General features: G+C 39.8%; 1 protein-coding gene across 21 annotated transcripts in view; it reads right to left on the bottom strand.

Annotated features, from left to right (window-relative positions):
• The window catches only part of PDLIM5 (PDZ and LIM domain 5), a 133739-nt gene that overhangs the window by 37422 nt on the left and 74810 nt on the right, over positions 1–21507 (bottom strand). For 8 of the 21 annotated variants that reach the window (XM_041124259.1, XM_030010341.2, XM_041123360.1 and 5 more), the window contains 11 exons: positions 20166–20593; positions 15532–15549; positions 15056–15228; positions 13436–13472; positions 11073–11102; positions 9257–9391; positions 8366–8482; positions 4375–4554; positions 3494–3580; positions 2545–2700; positions 1544–1675 (listed from right to left, as the gene is read on the bottom strand). In XM_041124259.1, coding sequence (XP_040980193.1) covers positions 1544–1675; positions 2545–2700; positions 3494–3580; positions 4375–4554; positions 8366–8482; positions 9257–9391; positions 11073–11102; positions 13436–13472; positions 15056–15228; positions 15532–15549; positions 20166–20593 — 1493 coding nt within the window. Of the gene's footprint in view, positions 1–1543; positions 1676–2544; positions 2701–3493; positions 3581–4374; positions 4555–8365; positions 8483–9256; positions 9392–11072; positions 11103–11765; positions 12791–13435; positions 13473–15055; positions 15229–15531; positions 15550–17573; positions 17591–20165; positions 20594–21507 lie in introns of those variants that run through there. The other 13 variants (XM_041122577.1, XM_041122927.1, XM_041122735.1 and 10 more) reach the window with 11 other exon arrangements.

Here is a 21507-nt window from a genome sequence, read left to right as displayed (position 1 = left end):
TTTCCCAACAGACCCATGTACTCATAAGGGACAGCAACTGAACGGAGCCAGTTTGGGAATCTCAACTTTCTAGCAGAAATAAGTGTTTGCATCTCCAAAAATAAGCCTTCAAAACCAGGAGAGTTTCTCCCCATGTAGTGAGCAAACAACGGATAAACATAAAGCCAGTTTCAGAGTCAGGAAGGGAATGTTTCCGTTCTTGTAACAATCTACCTTCATTTGCAGCTTATGCCATAACAATGCACATTAGTGAGTGAAGTAAAAAAACAAAAGGCAAGTCAGGGAATTCACTTTCACCACCATTATTGGCTCTACAAAAGTACCAGCAAAAAACCACCACAGCTAAAGAATAAAGTCTTGCTGGCAGCATGTCCTGGACTTCACCCGAAGTGCACAGGTATCAGATCCCCTGGAGAGGTTTTCCCTTTGGATACATACGTAAAAAAGATTTCCTAGTAAGTGTCATTCAGTGGCAAAAAGAAAATTAGTATTTAAGGGTGTGTTATATCACTATAATTCTGTTAATATTTTTTTTTCTTTTTGAAGTGGATATGCCACAAAGTTAGAAATTTTGATACAACTTCAGATTGTCTGTTTGTATCTAATAACTACCATTTCCCCTCCACAAGGTTAGGCTACTTTAGCCTTTTCTAGTGACTGAGGTCACGTTGGAAGCCATGAAACAGGAGGGAAAGAACTAATACTTCTTACTCAACAGAAGTTTCTACATCAAGTGGATCTTAGCTCTACTTATAATTGGGCCTTATCTCTAGAAGGGTTTTACTCTTCTGAAAATGCAAATAAGTACATGAAAACCCACAAATTATTTCTTCCTTAGTACAACTTAATACGTACTGTCCTGTAAAATAACCAAATAGATTTCCGCCTTTGAGGCTGAAGTCAATTACATAAAAGCATCTTTCCACAGAAGCAAGCATTAACATAGCTGTGGTCAGGAAACGAGAACAAAAAGTCCTGTGCACTGAACAGAATCAGCACTGGAACAAAGGGCCTAGACAGCAAATAATTTTTAAAACAGTTATTTGCTCCGCATGCCAATTATTTGATTTTACACATTAAAAGTAAGCTTTGAAAAATAGCAGCTCTTTGATCCCAGAGCACCCTCGCAGCCTAACATGCCAGTTACTTGCCCAAGGAATTGTTGCAAATAATTCACCTGGATAGAGGTTTCAAGCCAGAGCGTCTTCTTTCTTCTCCAGGCGGCTATTGAGAGTGACGGTGCCTCCCTCGGAGGTTCGCAACGCAACACAAACAGCACCGTGTTTCTCAGAAGGGCACCTGATGCCAGCGAGGAAACCTTTGCTTAGTACGGTGGGCTTGCAGAAACACCATTGGCAGGGCCAGGGTGCAGATTAGTTCTGCAAAGACGTGAAACCAGTAGGATTTGGGGTTGGTGACCTCGTGCCAAAGACCACAACAGGCAGGCTGCTTCAAGCGTGCAGACAACAGAAACAGGCTTTGAAGGAGAAGCCAGTTTCTTGCGAGTCCTAAGTGCCAACCGTGCACCACACTCGGACAATACCTCTTGCTCTTTTGCAACTCCAGAGCACTTGTGGACTTCCTGGAGGGCCCGATGGCCTGCAGAGGAGGCTTAGTGACAGGCGTGATGAGCAGGGCATCCAAGAGCGAGCGGTAGACACTAGGTTCGGAGAGTCTAGCAAGCGTTCAAAAAGACCACGTAAACAAACTAGGTGACCAAACAAAGATCAAGTTGGCTGGGACCACTGAAAACCCAAAAGCCCTTTACGAAAAGCCTGTAAGTTCTGTAGCAGTATGGAGAAACTGAACCTAGGATAACTGATGTAGAAATTATGTCTAACTAAGCAGTCCCCACAGTGGAGGTCGCACACCACAAGGGGTGCACAAGACAACCTATTAGGGTGTGAGAAGAACTTTTTTAATTTTACTTTATTTTTATCACTAATAAAGTAAAATAGAAAATAGTGTTTATTTCACCTTTTTTCACATCCTTTTTTAATTTCTGCTCTTGGGTATGTTTTATAATGTACATAATGTATTAGTACATTAGGACTTTTATATAATTTAGAAATACATAAATATACATATATTGCATGCTCAAAAATTTTTTACTGATATGAATACATCATCAAAATAATTGAGACCACTGGTCTAAGTAAGCCTTTATAAAAAGCAATGCAGTAAAGATTTAGATGGAACTCAGAGAGTTATTTTCTTCGAGCATGTAAAAGTTACTCCAAAATGCAGATTATTCTTTGTCACCTATGTAACAAAATTGTTATTTACAGTTAGTTTACCGACTGAACCATAAAACAGGTATCATGAGGATAAGAAACATAGAATTACTCACCAAGGTTCAGAGCAGCAGTCTGCAGCTAAGCTAAAAATAGGGCAAGGGAGCCTTGGACACATTATAACAATTTGCCCACCACGCTATTGTGAAAGAGCTGATTTTGCAACCCTGCCAGGGACCGATTATTCTTGTATGAGCTTGAACTTTCTTAAACCAAGCTATAAAATGTTGCTTTTAAAGTTCGTATCTACCTGGCCCGGACAGCAACGGCAGCAGACACGGCAGCAGCAGCCATGCTCTTAATTTTTGATCTCTGCTTGAAAGGAGAAAGAACGGGAAGAGGAGCAGGTCCAAACTTGGGCAGACGTCCCAAAGGATTTTCCAGCAGTACTTTTCTAGCACAAAAGCTTTGAGCCAACAGAGGAGAAAACAGAGAAAGCAGGAAAGATTGACAGAGACACAGCACAATACCGGACCACACTAACTGCTGGAAAGTTACGCAGTTGTAGGTTCCCAGCTCACAGAGACGTCAGGCAATGTATTAGCCACTTGAATACTCATCTAGAAAACAGTAGTTTTGATTTCACCCACAAATAAAACTTTCCCCTCATCAAGTCAGCATTCAGCATCTACCAGCTTTCATCTTCCCCATCCCAGACTCTGTCGCGCCCCCCTGGGTCATTCCCACTGAATGAGGGCCCAGGACACTCCCTGCAGATTCACCTAAGTCTCCACGGTCCTGACAGAAAAAGCCCTGAAAATCATTTAGCTTCTCTTCTTTTTCATAATAAATAATAAACATGGAAAACTTTGGAATATTTGCTGATATAACTTCAGCAGGTCTATTCTTAGCCACCTTTACCAAATTCAGTGCGCTCCTCACCCCTTTTCATTTCCCCTACTTATTTATCTGGGTTGGGAAGAATGTGAACGGGGAAAAAAAAAAAAAAAAAGTGAAAAACCAGACTGGCTCCAAAATAGTTTCTACAGTGGTGAATCTGTAACTCAGGCTCTTATTTTAAAATTTCAAGTTTATCCCCAGAATTGCTGTGTATTTTTTAAAATAATTTCAGAAATCAACACTCCAAACACTTACACAACTATACTTTATACCACTTCTCAGATTTAAATGCAAAAACTCTGCCTGAAGACCTTGCTTACACCTAGCAGTCTGCTGTAGATATACCTTAAAAGATTTACCTTGTATGACTTACTGATGATTTAGACTGCCAGCTTGAGATTTTATTGAAAGAATTTGTTTCGCGAGTAGGCAGAGATGCATCGTGCCTGCCCAAAAGCAGCAAGAGAAGTAAAGTCATTAATCAAACACTTATTCACCTCTGGCAATGCTAACTAAAGCTCAGAAGGAGTTCATTTAAGGATTTTTAAAAGCCCTCCTTACCCATAAAAAAACAAACAAACAAACAAAAAACAAACCCAGAAGAAACAGAAGAGGTATGGTTTAATATCCCACAGAGTTAATTACTGAGGGAAGCTCACTCTTTCCCTATTGGTAAACACTGTATTCTGGATGTCCCGTCGCTACACAAGTTAATGCTTTTATTCTCCTCCAAAAACTTCAGGCTACTGGACAATTCAAAAATACACATTTTATGACAAGGGTGACTAACCTTTGAAAGCCAGGTGAATAAAACGTGGAATAGCAAAGCATCATACGTTGTGCTCACTCTACTGTGCCTTCCCCCAAAAACCTTCTTCCGCACTTTGACACTGTATGTTCACGCCATGTCACCAACTTCTGACAACAAAGTCACCTTCCAACTGAATCACCTACCCATGACTGGTTTCTCCGCCTCCATCTAAGGGCCGCTTTGCTCTTTGAATCATTTTTCTAAATTTTGCCTAAAAGCTACTCAAATTTCTAATTGCTATGCAAATTTCCAGAGCAGCATGATGGTCAGCAGATACCTGTAAGCTGCTCCATCTTGACAGCATCATCATTAAAAAAATTAATCATAAAATTATAAAGTTGTAAAAAATAAATTATAAAATTATTTTTTAAAATTATAAAATTATAGTTTCTGATCATGCCTTTTTAAAAACAGCTGGCTTGGATGTACCTGGCAGGAGCAGGAGGCAGCCCAAGGGCTGTTTCCACAGGTGGGGTTGCAGAAGGCAGCCGCACGGCCGTGACGGTGAGCAGGGGGAGCTCGGGGGTCTGCTTGGCCACAGCACACTTTGCTTTATCAGCTGTCAAAAAGCTTGCTGCATCTGGAGCAGGCAACTCCGCAGTTATTTTCCTAGTTGATGTTAATTCACAAGCAATTATAATGAGACAACATATGGAGAAGAAATCTCTCATTTGATTAAAAATACTGAACAGTAATGGACACCTCTTTCCAGCTGGTGTTCTTCAATCTTTTGTTAAGAACAAGAAATAGCACGTGAGGGCTTTTTTGTCTTCCCTATGAACCAAATATTCATCCCCTAGGAATCAGACCATGCTGAAGCTGGTTCTTTGGAGCATTTTTACAGCTGAAGCTTGAGAGCTTAGAACCAGGCTTGTTTAAACACAAAAACCAACCATTTGGGTAGCTGAAAGTCATTAAAAAATAGACAACAAACTTGAAAGAGAGCACAATCAGTATATTAGAAACTCTACCTAGTGTAAGTAGATGACACTTTAGACACTGTGGCTACTTGGCTGCTGGTATTTAAAACCTGAACAATTGCAGGGTGATGAGGTGCGCGCTTGGGTAAGGCTTCCAAAGGGTTCTCAAACAAAAGTTCTCAGAAGTAAAAGAAAGCAGAAGAACAAGTAACATTCACCACAGGAAAGCAATATTTTTTCCCCCATATTTTACATCCTCTTGCTTGTCACCAAACCAAGACAACCATGAAAGCTGACAGTTTTAGTTCGGTCAGTCTGAGACCTCCTCTCCTCCCCAGCCTGATGCTCATTTGCCAATTAAATGAGCAACTCCTGTCTTTGCAATTTCCCTTTTGCATGATCACTACAACCGAGGGAAGGTGTTTAGGAAAATTGATGTAGAAATGTCAAACCTGCCAAAAAGGAGGTCTGGCTGAGTTGAGGAGAGTACAACAACAGTTACAACAATTCATGACAGAACAGGGGTATGCACAGATTATACCCTTTCCTGGAGCTGCCCTCAAGTTCTCCAGAACTTCACACAGCATCTCTGTGAAGCTTTGTAAGTCATAAAAAGGGCCTTGAAGAAGGTGAGGAGAAAGGGAGTAAATCACACACTGGGTATACGCTCCAAAGGGAGAGCAAGCTGACTCCAAATCTGATTCATACATACATAAATACATAGTCATTGTATTTCCATTTTTCACTTGCTTTGGCAGTAGCTAGAAAAAGAGGAAGAAATTACTCCTGGAGATTACAATTTCTGCAGAGAATATTCTTGGCTGTCCACTAATCAGAAAGTGCTCAACAAAAATCAGGATTAATACCTACTATTTAATACTAAGTCTTTGTATTTATGACTATCAGGAATAATTCCACTGAAAGAAAAGATAAAAGTAGGTCTGTATTACTGTAAAAAGCATTTAAATAAAAGAGCAATCTAAAGACTTGCTGGCACTGGATCTGCTTTATATTAGTTATATATTTCTCAGGAAGTGCCAGATTCTGTGGTTTACATGGTCTAAAGTTGCCAGGATGACTTTTTAAGATGACTTTCTGCAGCTTTCTGGAAAGGCTGTAATTGCTTTTAAATATTTTGTTAAACTTATAGGAGGACATTGCATGTATGAAATTGAGTAATAATACACTATAAATTACAGTAGTTGGCTGTATCACCATATGACTAGTTTAGGCTTTCAATAAAGAACTAAAACTACAATAAAAAAGCATTATGCTTTATATTATGAAGTCTGCCTAATAAGCAGCAAACCTAACTTTAATCCAGTAATCAAATCCAGATCCTTCATACATTTCACAGCAAGCTCTTTCTCCTTCTTGGTGGTTCAGTAGTGGGTGGTACAAATCAGAGAGCTCCAGCCAAAACAAGATGGAGCCCACTAGGAAAATAAAGACCTATGCCAGTCACCAACAAATGCAGGGCTTTAGTGGCAAAAGTCTACTGACCTGCGGATGGCCCAATTCTGCTTTACTAAAAGTCTGACATGGGACACACCAATTGCTCCATATGGATTTCTGATAGCTGCCATTTTACAAAAAAGGGGGGTTGGAGATCAGCTTTGGGTGTATTTCCCACCCCAAAGGGTGTTATAAAAAAGCAGCAACATCAGGTCAGTAACAAAACATAAACCCCAAACATAGTTGCTACACTGATTTCAGGAGAGAATCAAGACTACATAGCTTTGTTAAATAATTTATGTTCTCCTTCCCACATTCAATGCTAATCCTTCCTTCTACAGGTCTGCAGAAGCTGCTCAGATTTCTGCCCTTCTTGAGTAGAAAATACTCATCATCTACTTTTTTGACTTTTTGTATAAACACTTTGGCACTCATCCTGAACCACAATGAACGTAGCTGTCCTTTCTGATTTCCTGTGGCTAGTTTTAAAGCTGCTCTTTTGCTAGGTTAATTTTGCCAAATAATAAACTTAGAGCCATAGGTCTTGAGTGAGAGTAGATTTAAATTTTGTTTCCCTGGACACAGATCCAGAGCTAGAATTTAGAAAGAACTCCTTGGTACTCAGAACACGGTAGTTGTAGTAGTATCTGCAAGGCACCTGCAGCTCAGCAGGTGTAATCATACTAGAGTTTCATTGGTAGATATGAAAATCCATTACTGAAGCAGTACTTTTCCCCCTGCCTTTTTCATCCCAGGTTTTCTGCTCAGCTGCCCCCCGCCCCCCCCCCCCCCCTAAAAAAACCCGAAACCCAAAACCACACAAAACGAACCACACCATGAATATTGCCATACACCTTTTCTGTGTATTCTTCATCTTTGCTGAGTCATAACTACTCACCCCATCTGCTTTGTGGGATTTAAGAGAACGTGCTGCTGAAACCACCTCAACCAAATCTTCTCTTCTGTATTGGCTCAAACCAAAGCTTACCATGAAGGTACTGGCCTGCTGTCCAAGCAAACCTCTGTCATCACCCACCATCCCTTCCTGACTAATCTCACATTAGCTCATGAAGGTACCTCTTCTCCCAGACATCAAAAAAGCCTTCAAAGGCCACTGCAACAAAACAGACTTGACATGTTTTGTTGTGAGGTTTGACCTCATCTCTCTCAGCTGGTTGAGACTATTGTTTTAAAGGGGAAACCGTCAATCCCAAATCTTAGTATTAGATTTCTAGTTGCAGAAAGCCCACACAGGTATGGGCAATAGTATATTCCTGTATGTTTTTCGCAAGGACAAGTCCGTCTAGGGGCCTGGCAAGACCAGGCACTGTTCATTCAATTCTCATTTTTAAAGGACCAGCTTTGTTTTGTGTTGTAACTTTCTGCTTCTGCATGTGTAATGAACACTACCTACCCGGAATTAAAAACCACTCCTGCACTATGAAACACAAGCCATCAGAAAATGTTATTGACCTTCAATAATAGCATCATAACCCTCCAAATTACTGTGACTTCCAAAACATCACCGATCTGCCAAGATAAGTTGCCAGTGAAGCTATCCAAGGCCAATGACAGGAAATTTGCCACATAATCATCTAGTTTTCTTTGATTGCATCATAGCACCACATAGTGCTATGAATGAAATAATCCACTTATTTAAAAATTATTTATAGATTTTTAAAGGCACTTTTCTGTGTGTTGAAGAAACCTGAATTCACTTTGGTGTTGTTTAGACCACTGAAAAGTTACTCCATCCAGGTGATAGGGTGGATACCCACTGACAACATACCAACACACACTAAATATTGTGTCTTATTTTAACTGGTATCCACGAGACTTCATGAATCAGCTCAGCTTTATTTCATTTCTCTTCTCCTTCTCCCTCCTACCAGTTCCACGAAAATCCCTAGTCATGGCAGATTAATAGATTTTATTTTAAGTGAATGACAGACAACCCTCTCTCTCTCCCAAGACAGACAAATCTAAACTAGAACAACATATAGATAGATTGTTAACTGAAGCAAAACCCCCTCCGAATGATTTACCTCCCAGGATCTGCTGCAGCAATGTGTTCAGAAAGTCTGGGAGAGGGGACACTGCCAGGGGAGGACTCTGCTATCGGCAAAAGAGCAGCTGCACGTTCTGGTCTAGCACCGTTTTCACTCCATTCACAGTAACAAAAGCAAATGGAGACACATGGAGAAAGAGGTTTTTAATCCACATTGAAATAGTATGCTGAACAGAAGACACTATGCATGAAAGTGTTAGTAGATTGGAAAAAAAAAAAAATAAAACCAAACCATGGAGCTTATAGCAAAACACAAATAGGGCGATAAAATGATGCACAATACACTTAGGAAGTGTCACACTTTTAGTGAAGGTTGAGAAGTGTCCTGCTGCTTATGAACTCAGAAAGCCAAGTAGTATTTTAAATTTACAAAGATGGAACACATACGTTTAGTATTACATTATGCAATGGAAAACTTTTAGGAAATACTGGAAAAGAAACAGACAAGTACTAGGGGGATTCACTCCCAAAGTTATATACACTTTTTGCTGCAACTTTTTTAGGGCATTAGTTTTGTGAAGGTTAGACTATATATTTCTCAATATTTTTTCCATATCCTTTCTTTTTTTCAGTTGTGATAGGAAAAAAAAATAAATCTAGAAATTGTTGTCTTAAAGCCCTCTACTTGAGGAAAAGCACCTGTGAGACATCTCACTAATACACAAATACAAAAGTAAACTACGAGGTAGAAAGCAATCACAACCACAAGTTTTGAGCAGACTAAATTAGCCACAGTAGTAGGCAATGCTGCCTTTTTTTTTTTTTTTTTTTAAATATTAGCATGCAGAATTAAGTATCTTAATAAAGTCAAGGGAGCCTTAAGTGCTGAAAATTATTGAACAGACTTAGGAATGACGAGGGAGCAGACCTCATAGGTGGTAAAGGTGCAGATGGAAATTCTCGTACAGGTGGCATCTCCAAAGTCTGCGTAGCTACAGAGTTTTTATTCAGATTAATACAGGTATCCTGGGCTCCTGCTCCATTAGGTAGATCTGCAGGTATGCTTTACAGATATTTATGACATAGGGGGGAAAAAAATAAATACATTATTTATGACAGGTTGTTTCAGGACTGACCAAGAATGGGACAAATATTTTCCAGTGGCTATGGATTAGCTGAACTACAAATCTGGAAAATTCAGACACATCTCTCACCCAGGACAATGAACTGACTCTATAATTTAAGGCCAAAATGAAATCTGTACCTGGTTGCTCAAAAGGAGATGGTTAAAAGTGAACATCTAAGACATACTTGGAGATAGGGTGCCGCAGAATTAGAACTAATTAGTTACTAAAACACATAAGTAAACTTTACATAAAGGCTAGACTTTGCCTTTCTAAGCTTTAAGTAACTGGTTTAAGAGTTGCAATTTACATATTTCAGAGAGGGCTCTCCACTTCTATTTCCTGTCCTTCCAGCTGCTGATGTTTTATCCACACAAAAAATCCCTAGTGGGTTACAGTTTAGGGATAAACAATAATAAAAAAAATCCACAAGGCATTTGTCTTGGATAATGCCTGCCTGAAAAGTTGGATATTATTAGATTGGGATATTTATCTGTAGATTACAGATGGAAGAGAGGTTTCTATTTCATTGTTTGTCATATTCATCCTTCCAGGTGATCTCTTAAATGTAAGCTTATTCATTTATATCAAAAACCACTCAGAATATTTTTTTTCAAAGATCAGATCTATGCTGGGAATCAGACATGAGCCAGGGCATGTTATCCACATGCAAATGGAAAAGCAGTCCATTGTTTTGGAAACAATAACAAAGTCCAAAATTTAATGTCAACAAGTGTTGTGCAATGGGGATATTGGGCAAAGAGATGACATCTTTAAAACAGTAAATGAAATTCATTTCACACATTCAAAAAATGTTTTTGCAACTAGTGATTTGTTACTATGAATTTATAGGAAACCAATAATTTTGGTAGCCTCTCTCAGACTATTCTCATATCCTCAATAGACAGCCCTTATGACTATCTGTGTTTAATTTTAATCAAAACAGAGGCGTCTATACTTTGGATTATTTAGAGAGGCTTTTTCTTCCATTTCTTGCTAAAGCAACTCACCCTTCAAAGGGATAAGAGCTGGTAAGATAGATAAACATAATGGTAAGTTAAATACCAACATGAAGATATTCGTATTACTTAGAGACATCTCTAAAATGTAAAAATACTTGAAGGTCAAACCATTCTGCCCTTATGAAGAAAACTTTACAGAGAGTCTAAGTGATATCCTTTCACAGTTTTCATTGCATTGATGCCCTCTGAAACTCCCATCTTCCTTTCTATTCACTAAAAATTCTTTAAACCCAGCAAAACATTTTTAACACTACTTCACATTCGTACTTTAATAAGGAGTATTCTATCAAACGATTATATTGTGGTGTATGTGCACTCAGTAACAGGCTTGGGTTTAGTAACACAGTACTCGCTACTGAGTTACACAATGGCGGGGTGGGGGATTAAACTAATTGGCACTTCTCATCAAAACAATCTTTAGTGAAATTATTGAAGCGAACATTTTCCCCTACTATCCCTAAGGAGTTAACCCAAAAGGTGTGTAAGATGTGATATGCCTTGGTCCATCATTACCAGTGCAAATCTAATTGTACTTTATGCTGTGCATTGTTAGGCATCCACATCGGTGACTGTTAGTGTTAGATAACTTGGCTATTACCTGAAGTCTCCATTTTCTGTTTGGCTTTTCCTAAAGATAAAATGACAAATAGCATAAGCTACTGCTGTACTGTGTAGCAGTATAAACCATCTGAAAAGGAAACACAAGCTTAAAATGCTTCCAAAGGTCTCCATTCCTTTCAGTTTTCCAAGTTGTGGAATAAAAAAACCCCCACACACCACCTCCCCCCACCCCCAAGTCTGCAGAAGCATTTGCAGTGGACGTCGATCTGTTCACAGGACCAGTTCCATCAGAAAAGCGTGTAGGTCAGCTGCACAAACTACAAACCAATTGCAATGGTTCTCATTAAGCAATTATGAAAGATTGGGCTTTTATATGTGCTTTACAATTCACCTTTGAGGTCTGAAACTTCTTTGATTCATTAAGCATTGCAAAAGCCAAGAGCAAGTTTTACATAGCAGAATTCTTACTTCTGTGGCCCCCCACTGAAGGTCAATCATTTTACTGATTTCTGCAAATCTCATGTCAAACACAAACTCATACCCCATTTTTAACATGATGAGGACCTGTACTACTGTGGTAATTTTATACAATTTGGATAGTTTCTACAACACAGCAGGGATTTAATTATTTCTCTTACTATAATCTGTGAAAGTGCAATGAAATTACAGCTCCGTGCATGAGAAGACTATTCAAGGAGTCAGAGAGACTCGAAAGAAAAACAGACAGAGCTAAGATAAAAGCAACTTTTATTAAAATACTCTTCAAGCTTCAGAAAGCATAAATTAATGAATGTGTAGCTACTATAATACATTATTTTACAGGAGAACCACAGGGCCATGAAGCTTTTATAAACACAAGAAAGCCTATGAGCTTCACTCTGTAATAAATAAATACTACTGTCTTGTCTTGTTCTTGTTAGAGGATGTGTTGAAGCTCTTACAGGTACACAGCAACTTTCTGCTCATTTTTTTTCTAAGTTTTCCACAATATGAACATATTACTAGTTTAAGCAGCAGAATCTTTATATTGAGCTTGCACTTTGATTCACAACATCAGAGGGTTTTTTTTATTTATTTATTTTTTATTTGCTTAAAAGCAGTCTGTCTTCTTGCTCTACTTTGTAAAACATTTACAACCACTCTAAAATTGACCTGCTGAAAATCTAGTGAAATCCAAGATAATTATCCTGGTAAGTACAATAGCTTGAAACAAGTGCATACAGTCCCTCTTCATCTTCTTCCCCCAGCCCCAAAATCAAAGTAATACAAATTCTTATTCTTTTGTTCATAATTTTCTGCTTTCTAACAACCTACAGTAACTCAAACTCAGCAATGCAAATGACTCCTTTAAGGCAAAAAAAGAACTGCAACAGCCATCTCTCCTCCCCCGCGTTGGGAGATTCAGTCACCCAAGTTGTTCTGTTTTAAATATGTATTTTTTGTCAACTAGTGATTAGCACAAAAACATTTTCATCTCATTTTTTATACATCAGTAGGAAAGTGTTAGAAAAGTATAGAAAAGGCTAGAATTTCTCTCGCAGTAAGGCTAGCGAAATAAGTTTTCTTTTTCCTTTTTTTTTTTTTTTTTTTTTTTTGCAAAGCAGATGGAAAAGAAGAAAGGAAGGAAGTGTTTGTATTTTGCTTTTGCAACTTGGGTAAAATCACTGGACATTAAGAACACGTGCTGAGACTTCATGGTGCCAGTCACGTAATTTTGTATATTTGGGGCTAAAGACGTGGATGGGAACCTTTTCCCTGTGGAAAGAAGTGACAGAAGAAAAATAAGAAAGAAAGAAAGAAAGAAAGAAAGAAAGTTTGTCTTAAGCAGTTTCACAAGCAAGCATGCAATCTCCATGCACTATTTCTATCTGCACATTGCCTTTCTCTCTGTCCAAAACTTGGATCTAGTGTTAGGCAAAGTCAGTAGAAAAACTCCCACTGACTGCAAGAACCATTAGATTTAGCCACGGGTTGGTCCTCATTTTGAACAACTTATCCCAAAGGAAGGAGACAGCTGACCCTCGTTCACAGTCCAGAACAGTAATACTTTCCAGCTATGCCTTGCAATCTGATCCACACACAAATCAAAAATGCCTGGTTAGATTTAGGAAGAGGAAAACACATCAACAAGCTGACCTTGTACAGAAAACCAAATCAGTCCAAGTTTACGGAAAGTCTCAAACTCCTGCACAAGCATTAATACTGGACTGCAGCAACAAATTTTAAAAGGTTGGTCTACGCAGAAAAAGATCTTGATTTTTACATGCTGAAGTAGAAGGCAAAAAAAGAAGCAACATTTTTAAAACACCCAGATGTCACACAAATGCACCAAACACTATCAGTTAAGAATTAAGACATGCAAAGTATTAAAAGTAATAAAAATGGAAAACATCAACTCACTTAGTCTTCTTTGCAGCTTCACGATCTGGTTCTTTCACTGCAAGAAAACAGAAAATTTTTATTGTCAAAGGCACGGTACCACCATACAGTGAGATTCTGCCCTGTGCCAACACATTTACCAGAGCAGGAGATTACAACAAGGCTCGTTAGGACTCCTCGATTCTAAATACACCCCAGTGGAAATGAGGTATGTCTATAAACTTCAAGAGCCCCTTTGCCAGCAGGATTGCTGAAAGGTGGCTCTGCTGCTCTCTGCCCTTTCCCTTGGCCCACTCTCCACGTTGGCATTGAGAAAGGTGAGTTGAGAAGGGGAAGATGAATGGAAGCTGGGAGGTATTTCTTTTGGACGAACATCTGGGGGTTTATATCAGGTGATAATCCAAGAGTCTGTCTGCAGCCAGGCTGTGAACCGTCAAGGTGCTAGAGGACTGCACACAGGATAATGTAAATTCCCAGCCCTGATTTTAAATTTGACAAACCTAGTTGCAGTCACTTTCTTACAGTATTTGTCAACATGATTAATTCATCAGTACTCGATGACATGTTGTTTGATGTTCAGATCTCGCATTCTGCCCTTACAAGGATTAATGATGAGAATCCAAAGATAGACAGTGATCCATTAACAGACTAGCGCAACGCAGGACCACAAAACAATCAAGGAACTGTCCAAGTTCAGAAGATTTATCATGCAGGGACAATAATCCTTATTTGGGGAGATGTTACCATTGGCTTCTAGAGTAATTCTACCAGAAAATCAATAGTTGATTTAATCAAATCTGCCCCCGGGAAGGGGGTCTGATTTCTCACTGCCTTCTTTATCGTAGCACTAGCTGTGAAAAGCAGAAGAATGAAATAATCACCTCTGCATTAACTGCCTCAGTCTGAACATGACTGAGCTCAAACTTCCTGATGGCACTTCTGATGGCTTTTACACAACATTACAGATCTCACCCAATGAATTATAACTGACAGCATAATATGAAGTTTTACCATAAAATTATATGACTGGGAATGACCTTCTCTGCATCATCTGTTCCAGTTCACAGTACATGTAATCACACCATAGCATGAGCAGAGAATGGAAACATGATGTGGGAATAAACTGAGGAACTATGGATTTATGCTTCTGATTGATTAAATCATTGCAGATTACATACTTTTGTATGACTGTCAAAGATTTTCTACATGCCTGAAAACACCTTAATTTTTCTGGAGCATTAAATTTGAACAGGAACCTTACCATTTTGGTGATACAGGAGGGGAAAGAAACAACAAATACATATCTGCCCACATCTTTGGGAGTAGAAATGGAAATTTTAAGATTTATCTAGAATATATTAATATTCAACTCAACCAGGAATAATGTCCAGTAATGAATATGGCCTGAACTATTTAGCAGTTGCTGGAGTTTTACAAAAATATTTTCCTACTATAGTCTTCTCAAACTTTTTTCTTTTAAAGAGCTCACCAAAATTCTGACTACTGGATTTATTATCCAAGTGGGAAAAATGCAAGAGATGTGACCGAATCATGTTATTATCTCCCCCCCGCCCCCAACTTTTAAAAACACCTATCTGTCCAAGGCCATTACTTTTATTTCGTTTACACCAAACTACTCACTATGATCAGTGCCGGTGATTTGGGCAAGGATGCGGAAAGAGCGGGACTGGGTGGTGCCTGTCCGGGGATGCCAGTCTTCGGTGTCTTCAATCAGTCGCTTCTTGCTGGCATCGCTGTGGGTGGGTGTGTGGTAAAACTCTGTATAGGTATCCACAATGTGCTTCCGCGGGGGGCTGTGTTAAGGAGGAGAAAGCAGTGAGTGAAAAGCTTCAGAGACCGCCTGGGTTGGGCTAGCTACAAAGACAAGGGCAGAACTGTGACTTTTCGCAGCATTTAAAGGCAGCTTCTGCGTTTGAATGCAGATGTGCAGCAGTGAGCTCTACAGGCACACCTGAACACAGATTCAGTTCTCTGAACCAAACACAGCTTTATAATTACTCTAACTCAACTGAAATATTTTTCCTTGTTTCACTGCTGAAACATTTGAAACAGTAAAAGACAGTATTATCAAGACATTTACATGTTGAAGCCTTTACCGTTTGGGTGGGTTTTTCCTTGGAGATGACAGAGTAAGACAGCAAGAGAAAGTTTTCCCAGCATGAACAGGAAAAAGAAAAAAGAAAACAAGAAATAAAGTCAGAAGGTTGAAACAGAAGCTCAGCTAATTATTCTATTGAATTAGTTTTGTGGGAAAGGACACTGAAATCCAATTAATAGTGATATTCTCATTCTACCACCAAAACCACAGCACAGAACTCCCATACTTAGATTAAACTCACAGCGATTTCCTTACAGGGATGAGAGGGGAATTTGTTTCGGTAAAGCAGGGCAGTCTACTTAGTTTGGATCAGGTGCCCCTCGACAAGTTATCCCCCTGGTTCACAAGAGGCAAAGCACTAGCTGTGTGCAAGGGCCACCTAGTACATGCCAAGTCTTTTGCGCTTGGCAAAGTCTGGATCAGAACCAGGCCATCTGAAAGTGTATGTAGCGATGTTCTGGAGCATAATATGGAGATACTGATGCTCAATACCCTCTCTGAAAGTCAAAAAGTGGGGTAATCGTTTCATCTGGAAATTTTCCCCACAGTAACCTACATGCTACTACCAATCCCTGCACTAGCAGATTTGCAAGAATACAGGGTTTTAAAACTTTGCTTTCAGTAACTGATGTAAAGAACATGTAATGGCACTGATCACTTTAGGAAAAGGGAACAGAAGATTCAAGCTATATATATTACTCCTAAATTCTACAATTGTTATCCCAAAGCTTTAATCTTTAAGACCCTTTAAAATGTACATTTATTTTTACATAATCTACATAAGATCAACTGGGCAAAACTAGCTCTTAAGACATAACAATTCTAATTAAAAAACCAAACCAAACCAAAACAACCCAACAAAACTTTAAAAGTCACTTTTATTTTTGCCACTACTTCCCCACTGTACTTTTAATGTCCAAAGTATTTCTGGTGAAGAAAGGTGGAAAATATGAATGAGAATGATGTAAATTATTAATCGTCAACAAGTAAGAATTAGGCCCGTTCAAAGGAATGCATTAGTAAATCCTTAAGCTTAAAAGAACACTTAATACTTGAAAGAAAGAACGATGTGTAAGGTATCATACAAAATTATATAAAAGATTGAATTTTTTGACACACAGTATTAGTGAAGTACATGTATCTCATATCAAAGTTACTAAAAGGGGGAGAGGTATAGAAACAAAGACAGTGGTGTTTCCAGGATGGAGTACAAGAAGTACAGAGAAAAATGAAGTAAAGCATCAAAACAGTTAATAGCAAAAATAACATCTGAAAATTAAAGCAGTAATTAAAGGTGTGGAACTACATGGAAATGTAATTATTTACATGCAGTTGACTGCATTCTAGCAACTACCACAGTGAAATAAGTAGTCTTTCACGTTTGTTGAAAGTGGTATTATAAACAAAATATGCTGCTGACTTCTCTTGTGGATCTTACTGGTCCCTTTTTTAAGGCTTAAGAGTCTACTAGTAATGACACATTGAGGCAACAAGGTGGTGCCAGAGACAAAGGAAAATTCAATGAGACAGGCCCTCCCTTAACTCAGCCTTGAGGCAAGGGGAGAAAAGACAAGCCAGTAAAACCTCAATCATATTGATCATCCTTAATATGTACAAATCACAGTATATGGATGTTACTCTTATTTTTGTTATACGAATTCAGTATCTGGCCCTTCATTCCATAGTCCTCAAACCATTTTTACTTTTATACTCTATTTCACCATTTACTAGTTGTATTACCAACACCAAATCAGCCATAGGTTCACCAAGAATTTATCAATACACACAAACACCACACAAATGTTTTGTGGAATAAAAAAAGCTGCAAAATGTAACACAGTGGAAAGCAAGATCACATCATGTCCAATGCAGACAAAACCATTTACTATACTAAGAAGTTACTAAGAAAAGCTGAAGCTGTTTTGCAAAATTTAAATATAAAGCTCTGTAGGAGCCATAATTTTGCAAAACAAGAATACATGCTGGTTATTCCAACAGGAAAAACAACCATAATTCAACTCCAGTGCTGTTGATACTAACTTTGTCACTGTTGTTATCTGCAAGGGAAAAAAAGTATTTGATGTGTTAATACATTCTTTCCTTCTTAAAATATTACAGGAGTTTCAAAATCCAAGCTCTCGTAAAGCCATACGTCACGTAAGTCAAACTTAAAATTATCAAGAGAACCTACAAGGGAAAAATTTAGCCCAGCTGAGCTTAAAATGAGTGAAGTATGTGGACATCTTACCTGTTTTAAGCAGCAGGCACGTTTCCATGCAAGAGGTGGCAAGAAGGTCATAATAAAAACATAACTGCATGCAGCCTAATGAAGGCAAATTGCTTTCTTTCTAAGCCAGGACTCAACAAGGGAAACAAAACTTCCTTCCCCATCCTGAAGTGAAGGCAAATAGTTTACATCCTGAATGTGGTTTGAGGGGAGCCAGGAGGGTGGGAGGAAATTCCGAGTATGACAAGGTGCATGTCTGAAGAACTGCATTTGCTCAGCAGAGCTATCTATGACAAGATATGTTGCCTTTTTTTCTTTTTTTTTGAGAAAATGAATAATATCAAACACAGAAGCAAAATGGAATTTATTGCAGACTGATCAATTATTCTAAACTTCAATGTTTCTGATATTTCATGAATGTCATTGATTCCATTTTAAATGAGGAGATAGTCAAGCATCATTGTAGACATGTAATTTTTCTAAGTAAAAATAAGTAAGTAGTGTAGCGGGAGGCCAATATAATAACTTTAGGGGGTTTTGTTTGCTTGTTTTTGTTTTCTGCCTTAGGACTGCAAGAGAGTTAGATAGCGCAAACACACTATTGTAAGAAAGATGGCAAAATAAAGTAGGTTTTTACAGCTCTAAACATTTTCAAGCTTTCCCAAATTAGATCTGCAAGATTGGCAGGGAGACAGGGATTTCTTCACCTGTCAGCTGTGATACTCTTCAGTTGGTATTATTCATCCCCTAACTGGAAGGTAGGGCACATTACAGCGCTCACCCAGTCATCCTATCTTGATTGTCAAGCGCTTACTCTACGCCTGCAGCACTTCCTTCCAGAAGACTTAATTTTGTTGCTATTGTTCCTCTTTTTCAGTACTAATTGCCGCTTTTGATTACTCCTTACACAGTTATTTGGTAAAACAGCATTCCTGGAAAGATAAGAGATGGTTTGGCAAAGTGTATTCAACAAGTCTACCAGCATCAAGCAAGTCCTTGGGATCTCCGAATTTCATCCCACTTCTATGCAGTGTGGACCCCTGCCATCAGCTGTTTAAGAAAGGGCTGGAAGTTACCATGACAACGGTGTGATATAAAATGCATACAGACTGCATTATATGAGTCCACATATGGAAAATATTCATACTGCAATATAAAGGGAATAGGTACCTAAAAAAATTTTTTTCCCCCATGAGAAGCTCAACTGAAACTGCAATTTATTCTGTATTTTAGTTGGTGTGGATGTTTACCTTTCTGTAGTGTTCTTCATATACTTTACATACTGAGAGAGTATCAGAGGAGATAGGTACTAGGTCTATTCCTCTAGCCCCTTTCCTTTGAGGGATGGGAAATAGTTACCACAGCTTTTAGGTTTTAAGCGCAGGCTTTACGTTCTTAAGAACGAAGAGAAACCTACAGCTCCTCTCCTGCCCTTTTTATTACTTAATTCAATCTGCCAGACACTGCTGCTGGGCACAGAGGCCAACTGGCATGGGACCGCTCGCACCCAGCCGCCTCCTCTCCCGGCTGGGAATCAGTCCCTGGGACGCTGCAGCTCCCGAGTGCTGCCCAGGAACTTCTGGGAGAGCCCGAGGCCGCCCTGGCCAAAAGCATGCTGCTGGAACAGGGCAGCAGTGCAGGTCTGAGTGCCCAGGATTGCTGCTGGGCTCAGTTTAATTTACTAAGCTATTGTTTACCGTCTAGATGCTACACCAGATACAGTATAAGCCTTTTATGTAGCCTTACAGTCCCTTAAATGTTAGGTCTCCAATATCCACTTTAACATAAACAATTATCTGCATACAAAAATTACTCATGTTTTAAATCTGTGTTGCTTTGTTAAGGTAAAGGTAACATTTAAAGTTGAGGTATTTACACATAATGCTGCAAGAAGTCTGCTCAACGCCGCCAGCTTCCTTCTGGGACCTTCCTCCACCACTCCTGCTGGGACCACGGATGGTCTTTCAGAGCATCTCATTCCCTGCCATCGCAGCACCCACTGACCCTTCTTGACAGACCGCTCTGCATTTTTGAGTGCCTGCTGCTTTCAGCCACCGTATCAGGAGTCAAAATACACAGTGAGACACGGACATCGAAATTAATACCGGGCTTGTTGTAAGGTCCAGAACACATTGTGATACAACCGATCGTGTAAAGCATTTTGTGGTCCTGATCCAATTTAGCTGTGACACTCTATAAGCCGGTATGTCACCCCTGAGGAAAATCACCACCGAAAGCCTGGCTCAGCCCTTTGAAGCATCCCTTTTAAGATGCGAGTCCTTCCTCAGGGCTTCGCTTCTGAGGATTAAACGACTCCTCCAAGCTGCGTTTTACCTAGCCCTTAAACAAGCCCAGCTTTTTTCCTGCGAGGAAAGACCCTCACAGCAAAAAAAAATCCCACCTACCCATTTTGCTGTTTACTCTCCCCCTGGTTTTCTCTGAATCCTCGTCGCGGCCCCTCGGCTACGTCCTGGGCGCCGTCGCCGGCCGAGGCGCTCGGGGCGGCATTGTGCGTGGCGGCGGGCTGCCGTGGGACATTAACTGCAGGTTTAGCAGCGCTCGGTGCAGGCGGCCGCTGCTCAGCGTTAGGCTTGGCATTAACATGCAGTCCGGGCGCAGCAAAGGGGGCCGGGGCGGCAGCCGTCGCGGACGGAGCCGCCACCTGGGCCGGGGTGAAGGCGGAGGACGGTGATGGGATGGAGGTGACTTTGGAGGAGGTTACGGCTCCGAACGGCCTCGGTGTCTTATTGTAAGCCACGCTCGCCGCGGCAGTGACTTTGGGCGCAACAGCAGAGGCAATGGGCACAGGCTTAACTACTTCTGTAGGTTCTCCCTATGCGAGATGAAAAACAAAAAAGAAACACACAAAACCACGCCAGACGCATGCACGTTCCTCAGCAGGGATTTTCGCTGCTCTCAGGGGAGATAACCCACCTAGCGTGGAATGAAGAAGCATAGAACAGAAGCAAGCTTTACCGAGGCTGCAGCCACGAAACGTATGGGAAAAAACGAGCCATGCGTTTTAGGAAAGGGAACGACCCAAGCATGCACAATCAATATGAAATCCCACGATGCTAACTCCTCTCATCATATCCAAAACAGACACCCCACAAATCAAATTCAAGCGAAACTGAAGAGCCACTCTATTGCAAAACCCACCGGGTAACTCATGTGGAAAAAATTAGTGTTTTTTATAAAAATCCACATTCCACCTCTCAAACCCAATTCAAGATATGCACATTCCCCATACACAAACAGCATGTGCATGTGTACACACACACATTGTATATAAGGGCTGTATCAACAGATCAGTAAGAGTGGAACCAGAGCCCTCGAGCTCATTTATTAGAGGCTGGTGCTTTGGGACTCAGTGAGCTTTTCCAGTTGCACTCTATCAACGTACCCCAACGTCTTCACAAAAAATATAATTTTTTTTTTTTTTTTTTTTTTTTTCCTGGGAGCTATGTTTTAACATGGTGGTTCCCAAACTGTGGCCTTTCAAATCACGGTCAGCAGAACACTAACATACTATACGTTATTTATGTCTATTGGAGAGGAATTTCAAATACAGGCCATTTGTAAGTATTTTCAGGTTTGCAAACAGCCTTCTTATCAAAAAGGAGGGTTTGAAACTATTGCTTGAGAACAAAACATTAGAAGAACTCAAGAACAAGTAATTCCCCAACGCTCTAAGGAAAGTGAGGGGAATTGTTCTCTGAAACTCTAATATTTAGATAAGCTTCTTCC

The sequence above is a fragment of the Aquila chrysaetos genome, chromosome 1 (genome assembly GCF_900496995.4).
Source record: "Aquila chrysaetos chrysaetos chromosome 1, bAquChr1.4, whole genome shotgun sequence".
Classification (NCBI taxonomy): domain Eukaryota; kingdom Metazoa; phylum Chordata; class Aves; order Accipitriformes; family Accipitridae; genus Aquila; species Aquila chrysaetos.
Note: the sequence above shows the minus strand (reverse complement) of the source record. Positions and strands in the feature narration are given on the sequence as shown.